Source organism: Durio zibethinus, chromosome 18 (genome assembly GCF_047325235.1).
Source record: "Durio zibethinus cultivar Kanyao isolate XHJ-2024 chromosome 18, ASM4732523v1, whole genome shotgun sequence".
NCBI lineage: Eukaryota > Viridiplantae > Streptophyta > Magnoliopsida > Malvales > Malvaceae > Durio > Durio zibethinus.
The window spans coordinates 18,973,681-19,000,800 of NC_143179.1; the positions used below are offsets into that span (position 1 = coordinate 18,973,681).

At 28.2% G+C, this 27,120-nt stretch overlaps 3 protein-coding genes across 3 annotated transcripts; 1 reads left to right on the forward strand and 2 right to left on the reverse strand.

The window, feature by feature from the left end:
- Nucleotides 1-913: 913 nt before the first annotated feature.
- On the reverse strand, nt 914-5,020 carry LOC149513833 (WAT1-related protein At1g25270-like). Its single transcript, XM_089748138.1, has 8 exons — nt 4,878-5,020; nt 4,712-4,774; nt 4,508-4,624; nt 4,192-4,435; nt 3,948-4,103; nt 3,536-3,687; nt 3,220-3,443; nt 914-1,053 (listed from the first exon to the last, which is right to left on the reverse strand). Exons 1-8 carry the CDS (start codon nt 5,018-5,020, stop codon nt 914-916), a joined length of 1,239 nt encoding a protein of 412 aa, XP_089604264.1.
- A 7,529-nt stretch (nt 5,021-12,549) lies between these two features.
- Nucleotides 12,550-12,963, forward strand: LOC149513834 (S-protein homolog 1-like). Its single transcript, XM_089748139.1, has one exon. The coding sequence runs from the start codon at nt 12,550-12,552 to the stop codon at nt 12,961-12,963; it is 414 nt and encodes a 137-aa protein (XP_089604265.1).
- A 5,921-nt stretch (nt 12,964-18,884) lies between these two features.
- On the reverse strand, nt 18,885-22,999 carry LOC149513835 (WAT1-related protein At1g25270-like). The gene is made up of 8 exons (XM_089748140.1): nt 22,857-22,999; nt 22,691-22,753; nt 22,487-22,603; nt 22,171-22,414; nt 21,927-22,082; nt 21,515-21,666; nt 21,199-21,422; nt 18,885-19,024 (listed from the first exon to the last, which is right to left on the reverse strand). Exons 1-8 carry the CDS (start codon nt 22,997-22,999, stop codon nt 18,885-18,887), a joined length of 1,239 nt encoding a protein of 412 aa, XP_089604266.1.
- Between the last annotated feature and the right edge of the window lie 4,121 nt (nt 23,000-27,120).

Sequence of the window (27,120 nt, forward strand, 5' to 3'; positions counted from 1 at the left end):
AAATCCAAAAACTCGTTCAATTTTTTAGAGGGTTTGAACAAAAAATAAAAACTCTTTAAACAAGTTTAAATATAATTTTTAAACCCATTTAAATTCTAAATCAGGTCTTGGACAAAAAAATTTTAAGCCCAAGCCCACTCGATCCAACCGTAATTTACATATATATAAGTTTTTTATTTTTATATAAATGTGAATTATATATTAATTCACGTATTTATAAAATTTAAAAATAAAAATTATATATATTTTTTATTAAACTTAATTTTTACTTTTATATAATATTTATTTTAATTTATATATATGAATTAAATATAATCCCATTAAATTTAATTGAATTATATATTTTTAATATTTTAGTATATAAATTAAGTTTAATGGGTGCGTTCAAAATTTTTTTTTTTAATTTGAATCAGGCTTGAAAAAATTTTAAAGCCTAAAATTTCAAATTGGGTCGGACTTAAACAAACATATAAGATATTAAAATCAAATATGAACTCAGCCTAAACCCAATCCGACCCAACTCATTAATACCTCTAATCGTAAAATTCAACCAAAAAAAAAAAACTAACTAATGCTGAAAAACCCAATTCTACAAAGTTTCATGATTTTGAAGCGGTAAGAGTGAATTAGATTCAAGAATTCAATTTAACTAGCTTTTAACATGCACGATGCACAGTTACTTTTTTATTTTATAAACATACAAATATAAATAAATGATCATTATATAATAATATATAATATTTTATATAGGTGTAAAATCAATTGGTTTGATGTAGTTTTATAGCTTTAAGTATGATTAATATTTTAACAACCCAACCATTGAAATGCTCAATAGCTATTCTAGAAGCCATTTCATAACCCTCTGCAATCTGGATGGGATGAATCCCACGTTCTAATAGCCACTCTGCCTGCTCTAAAAGTATCCAGCCATGACAACAACACCAATCGTCCCATCACCAATTTCATAATCTGGACTTCGGGATAGTTCAACCATCAATTTGGCAATTTGATTGTCAACATCGATTTGCTCCAATATCGTCGCTCCATCATTTGCTGACAACATCCAAAAAACAAGTCAGGAAACTTTGAACACGATCTAGTGTATGATTTCACTAACAAATCGAAGTACAGAAATATAAATTTCAAGATGCGTTTTCCTCAAACATTAAGTCAGCAAAATTTTAACTAAACCAAAGTTTCCAATTGAAGACTTTTAAGTTTAATAAAGAAACTATAAATCCTGAAATTACCAATAAAACCTACATTTATCTTCACAAATAGCTTATTCTAACTAACTTCTTCTTTCGAAGCTCCAAGCCAAATAGAACATTAATCAAAAATAATTTTTTAAAACCTAATCGAGTAACCAGGAACTTAATGATCAAGCAAAAATTAGAAAAAAAAAAAAAAACACAAAACAAAAGAGTTGGAAATGAGTTAACTGATGGTGACATCGCCGTCGGGGTTTTGGAAAATTATCTACGCATAATCTTAAGTTGTTAAAAGAATACAAACCAAAAAGATAACAGAAAATTAGTAGAATATAACCAATGTGTTGTTAAGCTTTGAAAGATTGATACTTCTAACCCTAGATTTTTTAAAATGAGAAAGAGAAAAAGGCATTTAAAGGCGAAATCAAGAATTTTTCTCATTAGAGTAATGGCAATGATGGAATTGATTTGAGTTGCTATGGTGAGTAGCTGATTTAGGCAAACAATCATCAAAACTTTAAAAATTAAAAGAAAAAAAAAAGCAAATAAGCTTCGACAGATTAACCAAACATACCTGAAAAGAAGATTTACGACAAGAAATAATGGAAATCGGAGAGGTCACTGGCACATGAAGCAGATGCAGGAGCTGAATAAAAAGCGATGGTGGCACAAATAGAAGAAACAAAGGCGAAAAATTCTTGGGTGGAGACACCAAATTTGCAAATTGAGTAGTGTTCATTGATTTTTCTTTTTTTTAAACAATTTGTTTTTTGGATTTTTTTTTTTTTTTTTTTTGCTTTTTAAAAGAATGGCTCCTAGTATTTTTATGGCTTTGCCTTTTTAGTGGAAAAAATAAAGATTATCAACAGTGAGGGTGACAGTTATTATTAAATGTTTAGACGATACTTTTCGTTTTTTATTTTTTTTAAGTCAAGATTATTTTTTAATAATAAAATTATTTTTGTTTATTATTCTTATAAAAGGTAAAAAAAAATTAATCAAATGAATATCATTTAAGTACAACTAATAAAAATTATTTACTAAATATTATTTTGATTCTTAACTTTTATTAAAATGAAAAATAATTTTTCACTATTTTTTTTTACAAAATAAAAATAAAAAAGTTATAAAATAAACTCTTTTCCTGAAGATGCTCTGCAGTCTAACCGTGGGTTTGAGGCTGATTTCATTTACTTTGCTTAGAAAGTTATGAAAATATTACGTAGATAAATTCACGTTTGTCCGTCATAAACAATACGAGAGTTCACTTAAAAATAATATGACGAGAAGTTCTAACATTAGGTTTGGGTTCAAAAATAAAGAAAAGATTTTTTTCATGTTTCAAAATTATTGAATTTAAAGTTTATAAATGTATTAAATCCATAGGTTTCAATTTTGAGAGAGTTTGAATAAAAAATTAAAACTTGTTAAATTGATTTAGGAACAATTTTAAGTCCGTTTAAATTTTAAGCTGAACTTTAGACAAAAAATTTAAAACTTGAACTTAGTTCGACCTAGTCCAAATTTATATATATACATTTTTTATTTTTATGTATATGTGAATTATATATAAATTAATTCATATATATATAAATTAAAATAAGATTTATATATATTTTATTAATTTTAACTTTTATATAATTTTTATTTTTAATTTATATAAATACGTGAATTGAATATAATTCTATTAAACTTAATTTAAGCATATTTTTTAAATTTTTTATTATATAAATTGAGTTTAATGGGATTTATTTTTTTAATTTAGATTAGGCTTGGAAAAATTTTAAAGCCCAAAATTTTGAGCAAAATTGAGCTTGACAAACATATAAACTATATGATTAATATTTGTTTAAATTATTTTTATTTTTAATTTATTTTTATAATTTAAAATTATTAAATTTCAATCGAATGTATTGTTTGCCTTTGGATAGAACAATGTCTAATTCAACTTGTACACACACTCATCACTTATTTATAGGCTTGACATCAAGATCTATCTACTTAGCACCCTCAAGATCAAGATCTTCTTCACTTAACTGTATCTCAACGCGCTCAAGATCAGGATGATCTCTTCTTAATTGTGTCTCAACACTCTCGATATCAGGATCATCTCTTCTTGATTGTACTTGAACAGTCTGGATTGCAAGATCATCTCTTCTCGACTGTGTCTCAGCACTCTTCCCCCACAACGTGGCATATGTTCCAATAATAATTAGTAATCCACCTATAACGCTGTTAATTTTGAACAAAAAAACACCCCAAAATTAGTGGAATATATGATAATGTTATTTGATCAAAAAAGTTGAAAGAAAGTTATTAGATACCTCCCTAGGTGAATCTCCTCCTGTAGTAAAGTAGGGCCCATGAGTGCTGTAAAGATGAGGGCTAAAGGAGAAGTCGCGAAGATAAAAACTGGTCCTTGTTGTCGTGCGCACCATGTTGCAAGCATTACTGACAATCCAGATGCAAGGATGCCCTATCCATTTTATTAAATGAAAGAATAAATTTAGCGGTAAAAAAATATCATTTACTTTTAACTTCTAAAACTTGTTTGTAAACTAAAGCTTAGTATTTCTATCTCTTTTTGTTTTCTCCTCCTAACCCTATCACTGTAGTTAAAAGTTTTTTCTTATTTCAAATATAAGATATAAAAGCATATTAAGAAATGTAATAGATAATTTTATATATCTACAAAATTAAGAAAAAAAAAACAAAATAAAATTAGTAAGTAATTACCGAGTAAGTTATGGCGCTAGCATCCTGCGCCAAGTACCAAGCAGACCAATCCCTCTCTATAGAGATAGCATATATAGTGGAGAGTACAGTGCTACTACTACACATAAACAATAAAGAAGAGAAAACTGGGTAGGAGTATGTCCTGCTCATCATCGTCTAGTTAAAACAAAGGGAAAAAACTAATTGTTAATAATTTATATTTTATTTTAATATAGTTTATATTAAAATTCAAATATATGCATACCAATATGGTAAGAAAGATCGCAAAACAAACACAACTGCTGAAAGCTAACATGATCCCATATACTGGCCTTTGCACTTGGGTTAAAGCTGCTATCCCATGATGCTGTAATAAATCCACAGAAGTGGACCATAGATGGATGTTTGGTCCACTGTAGAAGCTAATAATCATGGCACCTGTGATGCTAATGACGGTGCCAATCAACTTAAACTTACCAGGCCAAGTGGCTAAAGTGAAAGTCTCCATCCTAAGAAAACAAGTAAATATCCTTAGATCCAAACTTTGCTTTTTTTTTTTTTTTTTTCAAAATTTCCAATACCTGAAAACGATTGCCAGCATGTAAGTGACGGCAAGAGATAGATTTGAAATTGCTGCCAAGTATGTCACAGAAGCAAAAGCAAAGCTGGCTGCAAATATATTCTGCCCTAGTGCTCCCCTTGATTCCACGAAACAAAATTTAAATTAATCAATAGATAATTAGGTTTTAAATAGAAAATTAAATTTTAAAAAATAAAGTGCATACCCAAAAACTCCAGCTAAGATGCCTAAACCAGCTATCCTCCATGTCAATGCGGGCCTTGTACTCCTGCAAAAAATTTTTTTTTTTTAAATTCATACGCAAATTATGAATCAATATATTATTTATTTCACATTTAAAAAACATATAAATTTAGTTTTTAAAAACGTACCTGTCAACTATCAATGCAAAGGGGAGTATACATATTGTGGCGACGATGAATTGATATACCACCAAAATTCGTAAACTAAAACCGACGTTATAAGACACCTTGTATAAGATATTAACCCCAGCGCCAATGACTTGTGTTAACATCATGCCAAGAATCCAAAAAAACAACCTTGTGTTCATGGTGCTGGAACTAATCATAACGACGTTAGTCTTAAATTGTAAAAAATAATATATTATATTTTTTAGAATCATGCAGTAGACATCATGCCCGGGAAAGCTATTATATTTTTAGAAAAATATCATCACCTAAATATTATTACAGAATCACTACTCAGATTCTCTAAAATATCATTATTAAATCCTTATTATATACATGAATAATATATCAACCATGAATTTAAACATGAGATATTAAATTAAAATAAGAATGAGAATGTAAACAATAAAAGAATTAACAATACATAAAATTAAACTTGTAATTGAATTTAAACAATCATAAATAAATTATAAAATATAATTAAAATCAAACACACATAAAAATAAATAAACTTTATTAAAAACATATTTTATATTTTATATTTTAAAAATTTACTTATCACAATATTCTAAATAAAGAAAGTTACTACTTTATTTTTATTATTATATTCATATCAAGATTAAAAGAAATATATGAGATCCATTACTATGGTCCCACGTCATCCCTTTTTACTGCCTAAATGGTGTTAGTATTCCATTTTAAACCAATCCATTAAAAATGCAAAGAAGAAATAAAGAAAGCCACAATGGTCCCCTCGCCATGGCCTTTGTTTCTTCTTCATATGTGGCTTTCTTTTTTTGACACTATTTCTTTATAATGAAAGAACACAAGCAACCTACATGCAGCAAGCAACGCCTCATACAATGACTACAAACCAAGAAGAGAAAACAGTGACACCATCAAGGTCTCCCAAGTACACCCATTACCACCCTACCTTCCTTGAGACACTACCTACATATGACATCTTTTCTATTTCATTTAAAAAAAAAAAAAAAAAACCAATCGATATGAAACAGTTAAGAGACACTCAGCTTTGATAACAAGGACAACAAGAACCGAAACTAGATGGCACAAACTAGTAAAACAAATCAACATGGCGTAAGCTTTCCTACAAGTAGATGCATGGAAAATAAACCATAAGCAAGGGACATGTTGAAACTTTAAGTCTCTTTAAACACATAAGGCAGCAAACATATGAATGATGGAGCTTTAAGACATGCAGCTTGAAACTTCATGGCTTGTACCAGAACCCACACGTGAAACTAAGAGCTGGAAAAGAAAGAAAAATTCAAAGTTTTAGACATTTCTTCACCCTCTAACAACTTACCTCCTTACTTTAGAAACCACCTTCGGTTAAAGCCTTCTTTCCACGTCAAAATGGGATGGACTGTATACATAAAAACATCCAAACCGTGACTGCTTATGGAAGCTAAGCAGCACGGTTTGGCGGCAGCTTTCCAGGTCTCTCTTTTTTCTTTTTTTCTTTTCAACTCATACTAACCAAAGGATGACCATGAAAGATGGAAGAGAAAAGGATTTGGCAAGACTTTATGGGATGAAGCCGATTGCTGCAGCTGCCATTGGAAGAGACAGGGAGCATTCGGCCAAACCAAAAAATCAGAACTTCATCTCTTTTGCAAGAACAAAATAAAACAGAAACATAAATCAAACACAGCTTGAAACTTTATCAACAAATAGCAAACACAAAACATACAAGGAACACATGAAAAAAACTTTGTAGAGCAGATTATGGGGAGTGCAAGATGGCATGAAAATAAAGAATAGAAGTAGGAAATAAGCGCCCTTAAATGGCTGCTCACCTTTGCAACCTTACTATTTTCTCTTGGTTTCTCTCCCTTCTTTTTTTCGCTCCTTTTTTTTTTTTTTCAGAAGCTTCCTCCCCCCTTTTTTTTTTAGCTCTCTCCTCCTCTCTTGCCCTGCTCCAGCAACTTCCACCTCTCTTTTTGTTCGGCAGACCCAAGGAATGCCAAATTTTCATCTTACTCAATGAGGGCCCATTAACGGGAAGCCGCGTGCGGAAGGAGTTATAGGCCCATTTCAGCCTTCCATGCAGCATACACTCCATGCATTAATTGGAAACGTCAATTCCTTTACCATTTCTTCCTTAATAGAAATAAGTTCAATGGACGAATAATTATTACGATTTGCATACCATATAAGATTAAATTGTTATCGTAAAAGAAATAAAATTTTTAAATTGTTAAAAAGGAAGTTAAAAATACAATTTTAATCTTGATTTTAAGTTGAATTTTCAACTTTTATTTTTAACAAATGAGGTAGGCTCAAATGCCAATCTCATTTTTATCTTTCATCACAAGTCACAGCTGCCGATAGGATTTGACTCAGCACATATCTTACCCAGCTCATCAGTAACTCAATTTTTGGAGATGCTCTTGGTTTGGAAAAAAATTTTATAAGAAATTTTATAAGTAAACTTTATAAAACTTTTAGTTAAAAATAAGTAAATCAAAATTAAAATAATAAATTAAAATATTTCGTCACATAAATCAATAATGTAAAATTTTAAAAAAAATTAATAAATTATCTGCATGAACTCTTTAATCCCAATTATTACCCAAATAATGAATGCATTTACGAAACTAAACAGCAATAACAAATTACAAAAATCATTGTATTATCATTAAACCTAAAGAATTAAACTATAACTACAATTAATAAGAACAAGCATAGGAAAATTATAAGAATTTTCTTGCGGGAAAACATTCTAAAAATGAAGTTGATTGTTCAAGCAAATGGGTATCCCAAAATAGAAAATTTCTGGCCAAATAGAAAGTGCAAGGTTTCAATAATTATAAAATATTCTGCCCATGAAGGATCTACGCTGTAAAGTCTTCGTTATATTGTAAGGACATCAACAAAGTCACATCAAGTCCTACATCATATTTTATTTAAAAAAAAAAAAAAACAAAGAAACTAATTGTAGAAAGTCAAATTAGGATGGAGTTCATTATTGGAAATTTCTTTAAAATTTCGAATTAGAGTTCACTTTAATTGGCAAGTGTTTTTAGGTCTTTCTTAGGATTACGTTAGTAACAATTACGTTTTCTCTAATTTTGGATATAGTTTTTAACTTAGAATATGGTGCTGGCTGAGGGCACACGCAATGGTGCATTAAGCTAGCTCTTATGATTAAAAAGCCTGAATATCATTAACTGAGCTTAAGGGATGTGATATAAGATTAATTTGTAAATTACCCTTCTTGTCTTGAAAGTTTGAAAAATTAAGTGTAAATTAATAGGCAGTTAAACAAAAAAGATTCCAGCTTCAATCTTATTAATTACAAAAAATTCACCCTTAATTTTAAAAATTCAAGTGATGTTTATAGGTTTAATTAGTGCTTAAATTCAGAATTTAAGATGAAGTTTTTATCATAGGTCGATTAGGATAATTATTTTCTTTATCATTACTATTAATATGCATTAAAATAAAAGATATGCTCTTCTGTAACGTGCCATCAAAGATAGTAGCATTAATATGTATTAAAATATTCTTTTGAAGATTTTTGATCCCAATTAACAAAGATTTTGTAAAACGTAATCTACAAATATTCATAAATAGTAAACAATTAATTGACTACTACTAAAAATATAAATAAATAGCTCAGCTCAAACAGAAAGAAAATAGAGAAAATTAAAAACTAAAGAGGAAGTAGAAATTACTAAAATTACATGCACATTAAAGAAAACCCAATGCATTACCTTAAGTACCTGTGAATAAATGAACACGTGAATTTCGCATCACATACTCAACAAAGTAAGTGGCAATGTGGCATGGTCAGGAATTTGTATAAGTGGCATTAATATTAAAATATTATTTTTTTTGTTTATATTTTTTTATTTGATATAACACTGACAAAATTAAATAGAGAAAAATATCACACAATATAATATAAATTTTAAATGAATATATATATTTTCTTACAATTTATCCATAATAAAAATTTATTTCAATGATTTCTTATTCTACATAAAACTTTTTTCTCAACTTTTCTATCGTGCCGATTAAAATGTTAAAAAATAATAGAAGAAGGATAATAAAATATATTTTTTAATTTTTTTATAGTGAGATTAAATTTGTACTATCAAATAATTAATTATCTATGAAATAATTATTATATCAAGTACATCAAACCAATAATAATTTATAAATTAGATCAGACTCGTCATGAGAAAAATCACACTTAATTAGTGTGATGACAACAAAGTGATGAAGAAAGAATTTTAATAAGAAATAAACAAAAAGTTAAAATTAAAATAAAACTAAAAATGTTATCAATGAAAAGGTAAATCGAAATACATGTTAAAAATTTTTTCGAACTCAATTGTTAATGTTTTGAAAATTTCTTTTAAAAAATTATTAATTACTGCAACAAAGCAAAGCAACTTGAGTAATATTTCACAAACTCTATTATATTGGACATTGTTGCTTCCCTTAGAAAACTTTGGAATGCTTTTGTTACGGAATTAACCATCAAGTTCCCTCGGTTTGAGAAAAAAAATTATGTAGTTCCCTATGTGTAAATACTAAACTTAGCAATGATAAGGTAAGCTCTATCGATTGAGTTTTTCAACCATCGAAAGAAGTTATATAGGTTGGGTATCTCAACCAATATAGAAAGCTTTATAATTTTGAGTATCTCAATCAAGAAAGCTCTGCAGGTTAAGTTTTTCATCAAGGAAAGAAGTTTTATAGGTTAAGTATCAACCAATAAAGAAAGCCTTATAGGTTGGACTAAGTTAAATGTTAAATGTGAAAGTCTAAGCATTTTGAATTAGCAAGATATTGAACTTGAAAATTTTAGCCTTTAAGAAATTTTCAGACTTCGATTAGGTTCTACAAGTTAGTAAGCTTAAAAGGCTTGAACCATATAAAAAGTTTAGCCTTTGGCGAAAGTTGAAAGTGAAAGCAAATAGACATTCTTCCATTTATTAGAAAGCATTTGTCAAGAAAGGCTAAGATATCTACTAGTTTATATAAGTCATGTTGAAAATGAATCTTAACACAATGTTAAAGCATCTGTAGATTGCATTGCTGAGGCACTAGAGTCCCCTTTGTGATGTATAATGCTGAAAACTTTGAGTTCACTGCAGAGAAAATGAAAAAAAAAAATTGTAAAAGCATTTAGGAAGTTTATGCAATATCTTTTAGAATTTAGCTCAAAGTGGTGGAAAAGGCCACAGTTAGGTCTTTAGTGATAAAAAAGTAATTTCATATATATAAAAGACTAAAAATTTCATTTATGACCTTACTTTTTGGAAGCTACTATCAGTGATCGTGGTGTGAAGCTTTCTTCACTAAAATTTCTTTTCTGCTCTAAGTTGGTTAAAGAACCAAAGTGAACAAAATTTTATTGCCTGTTGTTTTCATGGTCTTTTACATGACACCTAGTCATTTTCCAAAACGTGTTGTGTATTTCTTTCTTTGAAATTTTCCAAACACTGCTGGGTCAATTTGACTAGATTGCTTGAAGAAAATTTGTATTTATCCGGTTTTCATGCTTTAATAATTTTTACTTGTATGAAATATTCACTATCCCAGCTTGGGTGCTGTCTCTATTGCTGTTAGTTAACAAAATGATTGTTGAATACAGGAGCATTACTTTGTTATGCTTTGCTGGGGCTATCAGGGTTCTTTGTTACATCCTGTGATTGAAGAGTGCGTAATGATTTGGCTCAGCCTTGTCGAGAATTATACCTCTGTTGCTGTCAGCGGGGTATAACTCTACTTGTAAACTTCGATGGACGTTGTTGAATTATACTGTCAGTTTGATATTTTAGCATTCATCATTAGTTTTGCTAAAACTTTGTCAACTTCATGTCGTTGATATACTAAAGGAGAATGCTTAAATCACTTAAACAGGGAAACTGCTGCGATTTATCACCGTCGACCTTATCTTCTCTTTCTGTTCCTTCGACCCCTCTTCTGCCAAATTTTGTCTCATGATTGGTATAGTAGAGTTCATTTCATGTTTATCTCTATGGTTACACCTTATATGTCTATATATGCTTATGTGCAAACCTGCAGCCAACACATGCACAAATACGTGGAAAGGAAGTGGCAATTTGCATCAAATTTTGTTCATGTAATGTTCAAAACCTTGCATGTCTTATACTATGTTTCATCTCTTTAGTCAATTACCCAATAATGTGCAATATGCAATTTACTAATTCAATGTGGAGGAAATGGTGGGTTTCCTTCAATCTGAAAGGAAAATCTACGCTCAAACTGTCAATTGTCATATATTTGGAGGCATCAAATAATTTTTTTAATCCTCCCCTCTTTCCCTCTTTTCTCTTTACTGATATGAAATGTGTCAATTATTTGTCCATTTATTCAACACAAAGAGTAACATTAGCAATCCTTCCTAAGGTAGCAAATTGTTGTTCTTTAACACAAAAAAGAACTCCACTTTAACCCTTTCACTGTTTTTTTATACATTAACATCCTCTACCTATGCTCAAATCAATATTTTATTTATTTATCCTCCTAAGGTTTACTGTGCTGCTGTATACATGTTTTCAAATTGGAGCATTAAAGATAGCTCAAACCGATGATGTCTTTGGATGTTCTGTCACGTAGCTATTACTGTATCTCTGATTAATCGGCACTCACCTTTTCCTTCTTCTCTTTGAGACTTGTCACATTATGCATCTTTGTTTTGCTTTCCTTTTGGTCTTGTTATTTATTTATCATGTGCCATCTGCACATTTTAGAAGAGTCTACCCTGAGTTGCACTTCAAGTTTGAAAATTATATTGGCTTCATTTTTGCTCATTGTATTATTGACCTAATTCTAAACCTTCCACTTCTCTTCCTCCTTCCCTTTCCAGTTCTCCTTTCATCGGTTAATCCTTGTGTTATTGGGGTGCCATTGTTATCGCTGCTGACACCGGACTGGGTTAATGGGGAAACAGAATATAACTTCAAATGGTCTGAAAAAAGTTTTACTAGGATCTGATTTACTTTAGAGCAGGTTGCATTTGCTTATTTATTTGAGATACTAGGCTATTGAAGTATGATTATATTTGTTAAATGTCAAAAGTATGATTATGTCATACTTGTGATTTTGATTATGATTATGATTATGATTCTAAGTTTAAATGTCAAAAGAGATAAGCATAAACTTATTATAATGATTATATTTGTTATAAAGTTATGTAGTCTAGATTATAACTCAACTATTATCAAATCATAGATTGCTGTTTTATCTATCTCTTAACCTCTATCTATGAAATCTATTGGCTAATAAAGTAAAATAATTAATAATAAAGTAATAAAGTAATAATTGTTAAAGTTTTAGAAATATTATATAATGCTGACGTAAGCAAATAAAAATATATTAATATAATGACTCAAATCAAAATATAAGAATTTATTTGGATACAATAAAATATTAAAAGTTTTTTAATAAATTTATGATATTTCGAAGATAAGAACTAATTTATTCACAATGTTAATTTCCATATATGACTTAATTCACTATCCAAAATATACTCTAATATGAGCTAATACTTGCATCAAGAATTAATTCTTCAACTATAAAATGAAGAAGTAACAAGAAACTCTAACATAAAAACAGCAAAGAAATCAGAGAAATGGGCATTTCCAACAAATTCATGGCCATCCTACTTGTAGTAGCCATTGCCTTAAGCCAAATCAGTCTTGCTCATGCCGGAAAGAGATATTATGTTCACATCATCAATGGGTTGAGCGACAACGAATTGACTATACATTGCCAATCCAAAGATGACGATTTAGGTGTGCACCTAATCCACATGTCCAAAGAATGGTATTGGACATTTGAGGCTAACTTTGGGGGAACGACACTTTTTTGGTGCAACATGAGTTGGGCAAATCACCATGGACGTTTCGATGTATATTGGGTCAATCGCGAATTGCTTGATAAGTGTGATTTCAAGGAGTGTTTTTGGAAAGCAGAAGATGATGGGTTATATCTAAAGAACAACAAAGACAATTCATGGATTCTGATCTATAATTGGGATTCTTGATTCTGTTTTTCGTTATTTTGTATGATCTTTCTTAACATTCACTTTTATTAATAAAAAAAATGAATGAAGAGAATAAAGCTATTTATTTTCTAGTACATGCTCTTTTATTTTCTCTTTAGGTTTCTAATAGGTTTTATTTTTTTTCTTTAAACAAAAAAAAAAAAGGTTGTGTTCTTCTAACAGCAAGCAAATTCATGCATATTGTATCGGTAATAATATTATCTTTTAAAAAAATAGGAATCCCTTAGTAAAAGATTAAAAAAAACAACAATGAAAACAAAATAAGCATGAATAAGCAATCGAATACACAAAAAAGCATCAAATGTTTTATCTTAAAATCGTATATCCAATCTAATACCTAATAATTAATATAAATATATAAAAGATAAAAGTTTTATCTCTTTTTGAAATCTAAATTGTCTAAATTAGTGCTTTTTATATTTCTTTAACTATTATATTAGCTTTCTTTTTTTAATATTTTTTTGTTGATAATTAGTTTAAAGATAATTGGGAATATATGGGAAAAGTCTTTCACCAGTGGTGTCACTATAATAAAAGTTGTTTTCACTTTTGGTTGGTACTATATGTCATGTAAGAAACTATATGAAATTGATGGAAAATTTCATTATTATTCCTGCTAGGTTAATGCTCCTAATCCAACTCCAAGGTAATTTGTATTTATATTTTTTATATTTGATACATAAAAAATTTATTATTCCATAATGATAATAAAAGTATTTTAAATTATTATATTATATTATAATTGTATAATTTTGTATTTTTTTAGGTACAAGTTGAATATTGAGGCATATGATAATTCTAAAAAAGGCGATATTCGTACAGTTCAATACAAAAGCTAAGAATTTAATTAATAGAGATATCGATGATCTTTATGAAATATTTGCTAAGATATTGAGTTAAAAAATATTTTAATATTATTTAATATTCAAATTAATCGAATGACATATTTATACTTATGATTTAGGAAAATGGAGATTATAAAATCCAAGAGATATTTGAAGATCTCTGAGATAAAATTTGAGTGTTCAAGACGAGAGCAACCAAATATAATCTTGAGACAAGTAGTATCAAACTTATAGTGAATAAGAAGTATGATTATGATTCTAAGTTTAAATGTCAAAAGAGATAAGCATAAACTTATTATAATGATTATATTTGTTATAAAGTTATATAGTCTAGATTATAACTCAACTGTTGTCAAATCATAGATTGCTGTTTTATCTATCTCTTCACCTCTATCTATGAAATCTATTGGCTAATAAAGTAAAATAACACCTACTTCAAAGATAACAAGAAATACTTAGAGAAAGAATTTCTGTATCTTTGCTTCAACAATAACTTATGAAAAAATCTCCCATGAAAAAAGTTTGTATTTTAGATTGATTTTAAATATGAAATTTTTAATTTCTTGAAATCGAAAATATTATTGTTTTTGTTTAGAGATTTTTTGGATTTAATAAATTATAGTTTGAGTTTTCTTTAGAACTGATGATAATTGCATAAATATATTCAATATGTAATTAATTTTTTTATTATATTGAAATATATAAATTTGAATAAAAATAATTATAGAAGTTATGAGTTGTTCATAAACTCCATAGCTTATATTATCATTTTAAATAATTTATATTTACATAAGATTTACTGATATGTGAATATATTTTTATGTATCATACGAATTTAAAACTAGTTAAAAATAAGTTTAATGGACTAATAATTATTACAATTTGCATACTACAAAAGATTAAATTGTTATCGTAAAGGCAATAAAATTTTTAAATTGTAAAAAGGAAGTTAAAAGTAGAATTTTAACCTTGATTTTAAGTTGAATTGTCAACTTTTATATTTAACAAAGGAGGTAGGCTGAAATGCCAATCTCATTTTCATCTCTTAACATAGTTGTTGATAGGATTTGACCCAGCACGTATCTTGCTAATTTCAGTGTCAATTTAATTTTTGGAGATGTTCTTCCTTTTGAAAAAAAAAAATTTATAATAAATTTTATTAGTGAAATATATAAATTTTTTATTAAAAAGCCAAAGATTGCTAAAAAGTTTCATTATTAGCATTGAAAAAGGTCAAGAAAAGGTCAATAGTAAAGAAATTAAAAATCATGAAATTTGCATTTATTGTCTGTGTTTGTGTTGATATGGGCGAAAAGCCATCCCATTTCACTCGTTTTCTTTGCTAGCTTTGTAGTGTAGGTATAGTTTATGGCAAAGTCACCGCAAAGGTTGTTTTCAATGCACATGATTTTGTTTGTTCCGAATATGTTATCCATGTCTTTTTTTTCCATTGACTTCAAATATTTAGCCAGAAATGAATTAATAGACTATCTTCATATTACTTCCCATACACCAAAAAAAAAAAAAGAAAAAGCTTCTAAATTTATAAAAGCATGACAGCGCTTGAAAATGCTACCAAAAAAGTTACCAAATCTTTGTTTTTTTGTAGTGCAATGACCTATCATATTTTATTTTTTTTATTACATTTATGTTCATATTTGCCCTTCATCAACAATACGAAGAGAAATTCAAGCATTAGGTTTCAGCTTTTATCTTTAATTAAGGTAATTTCGAATTTAATTCTCCAAATATAATATATTTAAATTTTATTTTAAAAAAAAATTACTTTAATCTAATTAAATTTTATATCAGTTTCATATTAATAATGCAAGGAGAAATTCAACCATTAGGTTTTAGTTTTTTTCTTTTATTATGGTAATTTCAAATTCAATTCTCCAAATAAAATATATTTAAAATTTATTTTTAAACAAAATTACTTTGATCTAATTAAATTTTATATCAGCTTCATATCAACATCTTTCGTTAAATGATGTAAAAGTAATTTCCATTCTTTTTCTTTCCTGTAGCTAAAACGTAACAAAACTTACGGCAAATCTTATTGCATCACATTCAAAGCAATTTCTTTTGATTTCTTTTTTTTTTTAGCAAAATATATTTTTATTCTCAAAATCTTAAAACATATTTACTTAAATTCATATTCCTTCAAAATCAAATTTTACATAATAATCAAATTCACTACAGCGCATTCAAAGTCGCAGTTCACTTCTTTGTAAGTTTTATTATTATCATTTTTATCAAGTAAATAGAAAAAAAGGCAACCCCTTTTTTTTTCTTAATTTTCCTTTCTTCTATAATTTGGACTATGAAAATAGAATTTTGTTGGGACTTTGCCCATTTTAAGATGAACTAAGTTAGAAATTTTTTTTGGGTTTTTCAATTTAGTTCTTGATCATCGTTTGATATGTTCTTAACATATTCTTTATTTTCTGTTGAGTTGCCTAGCAAATCTGATAGAATTAAAGTAGGATATCCGCTTTGTATTGCAGCTGGCTTTACCAACATGTTTCCTGCTCGGAGGTGTGGGTCCCTTAACTCCCCATTTAACTCCCCATTACACCCAAAGAAACAATGGAACTAGAGAAGTCGCGGAGTTGCAGTCCTGAAGTCAGTGAACGGAAACAACGCCCTTTTCTTCTTTCCATCCTATTCTCATATTGTTTTCGCCAACTTCGAGAGGGACATGGAATCCAACTAGATTAAAATACCTTTATTTAAGTATAAAATTTAAATCAGAATAAAGATTTTACACTATTTTAGTTAAAGAATAAACTCCAATAGATTTGGGTTCAAAAATATGGGATTTTTTTCTAAATTAAAGTATTTTTAAATTTTTAATTCCTAAAATAGATTGATTCTAATCTTATTTCTCAAATTAAGGTATTTAAGCTAAGTCAAATTCATGATTGAAACAATCTTAAAAAATTATTTTAAAAATAATATCAAATTAAAAAATAGTTAAAATATCATTATTTTAATATGTTTAAATATATTTTGGATTAAAATTAAATTTAAAAATATTTTTCCTTCTGCATATGTTAGAGTTTTTCCCTAAACTAAACTAAAGTACTTTGCAATCTTATTTCTTTAATTGGAATATTATTAAATTTTATTTTAAAAATTAGGTAATATTATCCGATTCTTCCATTTTTCAACTCATTAAAACTTTGATAAATCTATGATTATATATATATATATATGTGTATCTCTTTTTTTTTTTTCCAACTAAATGGAAATTACTTAAAAAAAAGAAATTTAATACAACATGATTTCTGAAATAACAATTCCCTCCACTTAAAATTATCTAATTTCTGAAATGATCAACTCACAAATATAGAATCAATGCCTCGTGATGCTACCAGCTTTTGAAAATTGCTACCATGCTACCAGCTTGTGAAATATTTTTCATGATGCCAAAACCTAAGGAGATTCAGAAGTTTCTTCAATCATAAATTGCTAGTCAACGTATCCATCACTGCAGTTTTTTATAATGATTTCAGGGTTTCCAACTCCAAGCAAAATCCAGACTTGTAAAATATGCAATATCCAAGCAACTCTATAGAACAAACTTCAGTCATGAATAGGCTCAATCAACACAATTTAAATTAATAAAACCTGCTTATTCATGGGTAGTCCTTCAAAAAAATTAAAAAGAATCTTCTTGATATTTTGACAGAAATCCAATCTTAAAAAAAAAAGTTGTTCAATTCTCTCATCTTTAACGAAGCAAGATCATTTACAATATACATGTTGTGATTAACATGTGAACACATGATTGTGAAATATATCAGTTGCGGTTCCATTTTTAGTGGGAGGATGTCCATAGACACTTCATAAAATTGAAAAATAATAAAATTTAAAGAAAAAATTTTCACTGAACACTTCGAAACTTTTCTTTGAATACTTCCAAAGATGGAAAAAAAAGATAAAAAAATTTTTTTTTCCTAAAACACCATAAAATTGATAAATTTATTAATAATTATTTTATATATTATAAATAGACACCTTTAGAAAAATTATGGATCCGCCATTAAAACCTACATTCTCACTTTAGAAATTTGTGCCACATAAATTCACATGGCAACATCCTAAGTAAATCTATTTAAAGGTCAAGCTATACGCCTAAATCCAAAAACTCGTTCAATTTTTTAGAGGGTTTGAACAAAAAATAAAAACTCTTTAAACAAGTTTAAATATAATTTTTAAACCCATTTAAATTCTAAATCAGGTCTTGGACAAAAAAATTTTAAGCCCAAGCCCACTCGATCCAACCGTAATTTACATATATATAAGTTTTTTATTTTTATATAAATGTGAATTATATATTAATTCACGTATTTATAAAATTTAAAAATAAAAATTATATATATTTTTTATTAAACTTAATTTTTACTTTTATATAATATTTATTTTAATTTATATATATGAATTAAATATAATCCCATTAAATTTAATTGAATTATATATTTTTAATATTTTAGTATATAAATTAAGTTTAATGGGTGCGTTCAAAATTTTTTTTTTTAATTTGAATCAGGCTTGAAAAAATTTTAAAGCCTAAAATTTCAAATTGGGTCGGACTTAAACAAACATATAAGATATTAAAATCAAATATGAACTCAGCCTAAACCCAATCCGACCCAACTCATTAATACCTCTAATCGTAAAATTCAACCAAAAAAAAAAAACTAACTAATGCTGAAAAACCCAATTCTACAAAGTTTCATGATTTTGAAGCGGTAAGAGTGAATTAGATTCAAGAATTCAATTTAACTAGCTTGTAACATGCACGATGCACAGTTAATTTTTTATTTTATAAACATACAAATATAAATAAATGATCATTATATAATAATATATAATATTTTATATAGGTGTAAAATCAATTGGTTTGATGTAGTTTTATAGCTTTAAGTATGATTAATATTTTAACAACCCAACCATTGAAATGCTCAATAGCTATTCTAGAAGCCATTTCATAACCCTCTGCAATCTGGATGGGATGAATCCCACGTTCTAATAGCCACTCTGCCTGCTCTAAAAGTATCCAGCCATGACAACAACACCAATCGTCCCATCACCAATTTCATAATCTGGACTTCGGGATAGTTCAACCATCAATTTGGCAATTTGATTGTCAACATCGATTTGCTCCAATATCGTCGCTCCATCATTTGCTGACAACATCCAAAAAACAAGTCAGGAAACTTTGAACACGATCTAGTGTATGATTTCACTAACAAATCGAAGTACAGAAATATAAATTTCAAGATGCGTTTTCCTCAAACATTAAGTCAGCAAAATTTTAACTAAACCAAAGTTTCCAATTGAAGACTTTTAAGTTTAATAAAGAAACTATAAATCCTGAAATTACCAATAAAACCTACATTTATCTTCACAAATAGCTTATTCTAACTAACTTCTTCTTTCGAAGCTCCAAGCCAAATAGAACATTAATCAAAAATAATTTTTTAAAACCTAATCGAGTAACCAGGAACTTAATGATCAAGCAAAAATTAAAAAAAAAAAAAAAAAACACAAAACAAAAGAGTTGGAAATGAGTTAACTGATGGTGACATCGCCGTCGGGGTTTTGGAAAATTATTTACGCATAATCTTAAGTTGTTAAAAGAATACAAACCAAAAAGATAACAGAAAATTAGTAGAATATAACCAATGTGTTGTTAAGCTTTGAAAGATTGATACTTCTAACCCTAGATTTTTTAAAATGAGAAAGAGAAAAAGGCATTTAAAGGCGAAATCAAGAATTTTTCTCATTAGAGTAATGGCAATGATGGAATTGATTTGAGTTGCTATGGTGAGTAGCTGATTCAGGCAAACAATCATCAAAACTTTAAAAATTAAAAGAAAAAAAAAAAGCAAATAAGCTTCGACAGATTAACCAAACATACCTGAAAAGAAGATTTACGACAAGAAATAATGGAAATCGGAGAGGTCACTGGCACATGAAGCAGATGCAGGAGCTGAATAAAAAGCGATGGTGGCACAAATAGAAGAAACAAAGGCGAAAAATTCTTGGGTGGAGACACCAAATTTGCAAATTGAGTAGTGTTCATTGATTTTTCTTTTTTTTAAACAATTTGTTTTTTGGATTTTTTTTTTTTTTTTTTTTTTTTTTTGCTTTTTAAAAGAATGGCTCCTAGTATTTTTATGGCTTTGCCTTTTTAGTGGAAAAAATAAAGATTATCAACAGTGAGGGTGACAGTTATTATTAAATGTTTAGACGATACTTTTCGTTTTTTATTTTTTTTAAGTCAAGATTATTTTTTAATAATAAAATTATTTTTGTTTATTATTCTTATAAAAGGTAAAAAAAATTAATCAAATGAATATCATTTAAGTACAACTAATAAAAATTATTTACTAAATATTATTTTGATTCTTAACTTTTATTAAAATGAAAAATAATTTTTCACTATTTTTTTTTACAAAATAAAAATAAAAAAGTTATAAAATAAACTCTTTTCCTGAAGATGCTCTGCAGTCTAACCGTGGGTTTGAGGCTGATTTCATTTACTTTGCTTAGAAAGTTATGAAAATATTACGTAGATAAATTCACGTTTGTCCGTCATAAACAATACGAGAGTTCACTTAAAAATAATATGACGAGAAGTTCTAACATTAGGTTTGGGTTCAAAAATAAAGAAAAGATTTTTTTCATGTTTCAAAATTATTGAATTTAAAGTTTATAAATGTATTAAATCCATAGGTTTCAATTTTGAGAGAGTTTGAATAAAAAATTAAAACTTGTTAAATTGATTTAGGAACAATTTTAAGTCCGTTTAAATTTTAAGCTGAACTTTAGACAAAAAATTTAAAACTTGAACTTAGTTCGACCTAGTCCAAATTTATATATATACATTTTTTATTTTTATGTATATGTGAATTATATATAAATTAATTCATATATATATAAATTAAAATAAGATTTATATATATTTTATTAATTTTAACTTTTATATAATTTTTATTTTTAATTTATATAAATACGTGAATTGAATATAATTCTATTAAACTTAATTTAAGCATATTTTTTAAATTTTTTATTATATAAATTGAGTTTAATGGGATTTATTTTTTTAATTTAGATTAGGCTTGGAAAAATTTTAAAGCCCAAAATTTTGAGCAAAATTGAGCTTGACAAACATATAAACTATATGATTAATATTTGTTTAAATTATTTTTATTTTTAATTTATTTTTATAATTTAAAATTATTAAATTTCAATCGAATGTATTGTTTGCCTTTGGATAGAACAATGTCTAATTCAACTTGTACACACACTCATCACTTATTTATAGGCTTGACATCAAGATCTATCTACTTAGCACCCTCAAGATCAAGATCTTCTTCACTTAACTGTATCTCAACGCGCTCAAGATCAGGATGATCTCTTCTTAATTGTGTCTCAACACTCTCGATATCAGGATCATCTCTTCTTGATTGTACTTGAACAATCTGGATTGCAAGATCATCTCTTCTCGACTGTGTCTCAGCACTCTTCCCCCACAACGTGGCATATGTTCCAATAATAATTAGTAATCCACCTATAACGCTGTTAATTTTGAACAAAAAAACACCCCAAAATTAGTGGAATATATGATAATGTTATTTGATCAAAAAAGTTGAAAGAAAGTTATTAGATACCTCCCTAGGTGAATCTCCTCCTGTAGTAAAGTAGGGCCCATGAGTGCTGTAAAGATGAGGGCTAAAGGAGAAGTCGCGAAGACAAAAACTGGTCCTTGTTGTCGTGCGCACCATGTTGCAAGCATTACTGACAATCCAGATGCAAGGATGCCCTATCCATTTTATTAAATGAAAGAATAAATTTAGCGGGAAAAAAATATCATTTACTTTTAACTTCTAAAACTTGTTTGTAAACTAAAGCTTAGTATTTCTATCTCTTTTTGTTTTCTCCTCCTAACCCTATCACTGTAGTTAAAAGTTTTTTCTTATTTCAAATATAAGATATAAAAGCATATTAAGAAATGTAATAGATAATTTTATATATCTACAAAATTAAGAAAAAAAAAACAAAATAAAATTAGTAAGTAATTACCGAGTAAGTTATGGCGCTAGCATCCTGCGCCAAGTACCAAGCAGACCAATCCCTCTCTATAGAGATAGCATATATAGTGGAGAGTACAGTGCTACTACTACACATAAACAATAAAGAAGAGAAAACTGGGTAGGAGTATGTCCTGCTCATCATCGTCTAGTTAAAACAAAGGGAAAAAACTAATTGTTAATAATTTATATTTTATTTTAATATAGTTTATATTAAAATTCAAATATATGCATACCAATATGGTAAGAAAGATCGCAAAACAAACACAACTGCTGAAAGCTAACATGATCCCATATACTGGCCTTTGCACTTGGGTTAAAGCTGCTATCCCATGATGCTGTAATAAATCCACAGAAGTGGACCATAGATGGATGTTTGGTCCACTGTAGAAGCTAATAATCATGGCACCTGTGATGCTAATGACGGTGCCAATCAACTTAAACTTACCAGGCCAAGTGGCTAAAGTGAAAGTCTCCATCCTAAGAAAACAAGTAAATATCCTTAGATCCAAACTTTGCTTTTTTTTTTTTTTTTTTCAAAATCTCCAATACCTGAAAACGATTGCCAGCATGTAAGTGACGGCAAGAGATAGATTTGAAATTGCTGCCAAGTATGTCACAGAAGCAAAAGCAAAGCTGGCTGCAAATATATTCTGCCCTAGTGCTCCCCTTGATTCCACGAAACAAAATTTAAATTAATCAATAGATAATTAGGTTTTAAATAGAAAATTAAATTTTAAAAAATAAAGTGCATACCCAAAAACTCCAGCTAAGATGCCTAAACCAGCTATCCTCCATGTCAATGCGGGCCTTGTACTCCTGCAAAAAAATTTTTTTTTTTAAATTCATACGCAAATTATGAATCAATGTATTATTTATTTCACATTTAAAAAACATATAAATTTAGTTTTTAAAAACGTACCTGTCAACTATCAATGCAAAGGGGAGTATACATATTGTGGCGACGATGAATTGATATACCACCAAAATTCGTAAACTAAAACCGACGTTATAAGACACCTTGTATAAGATATTAACCCCAGCGCCAATGACTTGTGTTAACATCATGCCAAGAATCCAAAAAAACAACCTTGTGTTCATGGTGCTGGAACTAATCATAACAACGTTAGTCTTAAATTGCAAAAAATAATATATTATATTTTTTAGAATCATGCAGTAGACATCATGCCCGGGAAAGCTATTATATTTTTAGAAAAATATCATCACCTAAATATTATTACAGAATCACTACTCAGATTCTCTAAAATATCATTATTAAATCCTTATTATATACATGAATAATATATCAACCATGAATTTAAACATGAGATATTAAATTAAAATAAGAATGAGAATCTAAACAATAAAAGAATTAACAATACATAAAATTAAACTTGTAATTGAATTTAAACAATCATAAATAAATTATAAAATATAATTAAAATCAAACACACATAAAAATAAATAAACTTTATTAAAAACATATTTTATATTTTATATTTTAAAAATTTACTTATCACAATATTCTAAATAAAGAAAGTTACTACTTTATTTTTATTATTATATTCATATCAAGATTAAAAGAAATATATGAGATCCATTACTATGGTCCCACGTCATCCCTTTTTACTGCCTAAATGGTGTTAGTATTCCATTTTAAACCAATCCATTAAAAATGCAAAGAAGAAATAAAGAAAGCCACAATGGTCCCCTCGCCATGGCCTTTGTTTCTTCTTCATATGTGGCTTTCTTTTTTTGACACTATTTCTTTATAATGAAAGAACACAAGCAACCTACATGCAGCAAGCAACGCCTCATACAATGACTACAAACCAAGAAGAGAAAACAGTGACACCATCAAGGTCTCCCAAGTACACCCATCACCACCCTACCTTCCTTGAGACACTACCTACATATGACATCTTTTCTATTTCATTTAAAAAAAAAAAAAAAAAACCAATCGATATGAAACAGTTAAGAGACACTCAGCTTTGATAACAAGGACAACAAGAACCGAAACTAGATGGCACAAACTAGTAAAACAAATCAACATGGCGTAAGCTTTCCTACAAGTAGATGCATGGAAAATAAACCATAAGCAAGGGACATGTTGAAACTTTAAGTCTCTTTAAACACATAAGGCAGCAAACATATGAATGATGGAGCTTTAAGACATGCAGCTTGAAACTTCATGGCTTGTACCAGAACCCACACGTGAAACTAAGAGCTGGAAAAGAAAGAAAAATTCAAAGTTTTAGACATTTCTTCACCCTCTAACAACTTACCTCCTTACTTTAGAAACCACCTTCGGTTAAAGCCTTCTTTCCACGTCAAAATGGGATGGACTGTATACATAAAAACATCCAAACCGTGACTGCTTATGGAAGCTAAGCAGCACGGTTTGGCGGCAGCTTTCCAGGTCTCTCTTTTTTCTTTTTTTCTTTTCAACTCATACTAACCAAAGGATGACCATGAAAGATGGAAGAGAAAAGGATTTGGCAAGACTTTATGGGATGAAGCCGATTGCTGCAGCTGCCATTGGAAGAGACAGGGAGCATTCGGCCAAACCAAAAAATCAGAACTTCATCTCTTTTGCAAGAACAAAATAAAACAGAAACATAAATCAAACACAGCTTGAAACTTTATCAACAAATAGCAAACACAAAACATACAAGGAACACATGAAAAAAACTTTGTAGAGCAGATTATGGGGAGTGCAAGATGGCATGAAAATAAAGAATAGAAGTAGGAAATAAGCGCCCTTAAATGGCTGCTCACCTTTGCAACCTTACTATTTTCTCTTGGTTTCTCTCCCTTCTTTTTTTCGCTCCTTTTTTTTTTTTTTCAGAAGCTTCCTCCCCCCTTTTTTTTTTAGCTCTCTCCTCCTCTCTTGCCCTGCTCCAGCAACTTCCACCTCTCTTTTTGTTCGGCAGACCCAAGGAATGCCAAATTTTCATCTTACTCAATGAGGGCCCATTAACGGGAAGCCGCGTGCGGAAGGAGTTATAGGCCCATTTCAGCCTTCCATGCAGCATACACTCCATGCATTAATTGGAAACGTCAATTCCTTTACCATTTCTTCCTTAATAGAAATAAGTTCAATGGACGAATAATTATTACGATTTGCATACCATATAAGATTAAATTGTTATCGTAAAAGAAATAAAATTTTTAAATTGTTAAAAAGGAAGTTAAAAATACAATTTTAATCTTGATTTTAAGTTGAATTTTCAACTTTTATTTTTAACAAATGAGGTAGGCTCAAATGCCAATCTCATTTTTATCTTTCATCACAAGTCACAGCTGCCGATAGGATTTGACTCAGCACATATCTTACCTAGCTCATCAGTAACTTAATTTTTGGAGATGCTCTTGGTTTGGAAAAAAATTTTATAAGAAATTTTATAAGTAAACTTTATAAAACTTTTAGTTAAAAATAAGTAAATCAAAATTAAAATAATAAATAATAAATTAAAATATTTCGTCACATAAATCAATAATGTAAAATTTTAAAAAAAATTAATAAATTATCTGCATGAACTCTTTAATCCCAATTATTACCCAAATAATGAATGCATTTACGAAACTAAACAGCAATAACAAATTACAAAAATCATTGTATTATCATTAAACCTAAAGAATTAAACTATAACTACAATTAATAAGAACAAGCATAGGAAAATTATAAGAATTTTCTTGCGGGAAAACATTCTAAAAATGAAGTTGATTGTTCAAGCAAATGGGTATCCCAAAATAGAAAATTTCTGGCCAAATAGAAAGTGCAAGGTTTCAATAATTATAAAATATTCTGCCCATGAAGGATCTACGCTGTAAAGTCTTCGTTATATTGTAAGGACATCAACAAAGTCACATCAAGTCCTACATCACATTTTATTTAAAAAAAAAAAAAAACAAAGAAACTAATTGTAGAAAGTCAAATTAGGATGGAGTTCATTATTGGAAATTTCTTTAAAATTTCGAATTAGAGTTCACTTTAATTGGCAAGTGTTTTTAGGTCTTTCTTAGGATTACGTTAGTAACAATTACGTTTTCTCTAATTTTGGATATAGTTTTTAACTTAGAATATGGTGCTGGCTGAGGGCACACGCAATGGTGCATTAAGCTAGCTCTTATGATTAAAAAGCCTGAATATCATTAACTGAGCTTAAGGGATGTGATATAAGATTAATTTGCAAATTACCCTTCTTGTCTTGAAAGTTTGAAAAATTAAGTGTAAATTAATAGGCAGTTAAACAAAAAAGATTCCAGCTTCAATCTTATTAATTACAAAAAATTCACCCTTAATTTTAAAAATTCAAGTGATGTTTATAGGTTTAATTAGTGCTTAAATTCAGAATTTAAGATGAAGTTTTTATCATAGGTCGATTAGGATAATTATTTTCTTTATCATTACTATTAATATGCATTAAAATAAAAGATATGCTCTTCTGTAACGTGCCATCAAAGATAGTAGCATTAATATGTATTAAAATATTCTTTTGAAGATTTTTTATCCCAATTAACAAAGATTTTGTAAAACGTAATCTACAAATATTCATAAATAGTAAACAATTAATTGACTACTACTAAAAATATAAATAAATAGCTCAGCTCAAACAGAAAGAAAATAGAGAAAATTAAAAACTAAAGAGGAAGTAGAAATTACTAAAATTACATGCACATTAAAGAAAACCCAATGCATTACCTTAAGTACCTGTGAATAAATGAACACGTGAATTTCGCATCACATACTCAACAAAGTAAGTGGCAATGTGGCATGGTCAGGAATTTGTATAAGTGGCATTAATATTAAAATATTATTTTTTTTGTTTATATTTTTTTATTTGATATAACACTGACAAAATTAAATAGAGAAAAATATCACACAATATAATATAAATTTTAAATGAATATATATATTTTCTTACAATTTATCCATAATAAAAATTTATTTCAATGATTTCTTATTCTACATAAAACTTTTTTCTCAACTTTTCTATCGTGCCGATTAAAATGTTAAAAAATAATAGAAGAAGGATAATAAAATATATTTTTTAATTTTTTTATAGTGAGATTAAATTTGTACTATCAAATAATTAATTATCTATGAAATAATTATTATATCAAGTACATCAAACCAATAATAATTTATAAATTAGATCAGACTCGTCATGAGAAAAATCACA

Coding starts and splice junctions, on each gene's coding strand:
- LOC149513833 (XM_089748138.1), bottom strand. CDS start 5,020: ATGTTAACACAAGTCATTGGCGCTGGGGTTAATATCTTATACAAGGTG. Junction 4,625..4,711: donor ATCTTAGCTGGAGTTTTTGG/GTATGCACTTTA, acceptor CGTGGAATCAAG/GGGAGCACTAGGGCAGAATA. Junction 3,688..3,947: donor CTAGCGCCATAACTTACTCG/GTAATTACTTAC, acceptor TAAAATGGATAG/GGCATCCTTGCATCTGGATT.
- LOC149513835 (XM_089748140.1), bottom strand. CDS start 22,999: ATGTTAACACAAGTCATTGGCGCTGGGGTTAATATCTTATACAAGGTG. Junction 22,754..22,856: donor TTTGCATTGATAGTTGACAG/GTACGTTTTTAA, acceptor ATTTTTTTGCAG/GAGTACAAGGCCCGCATTGA. Junction 22,415..22,486: donor ATGCTGGCAATCGTTTTCAG/GTATTGGAGATT, acceptor TTGTTTTCTTAG/GATGGAGACTTTCACTTTAG.
- LOC149513834 (XM_089748139.1), top strand. CDS start 12,550: ATGGGCATTTCCAACAAATTCATGGCCATCCTACTTGTAGTAGCCATT.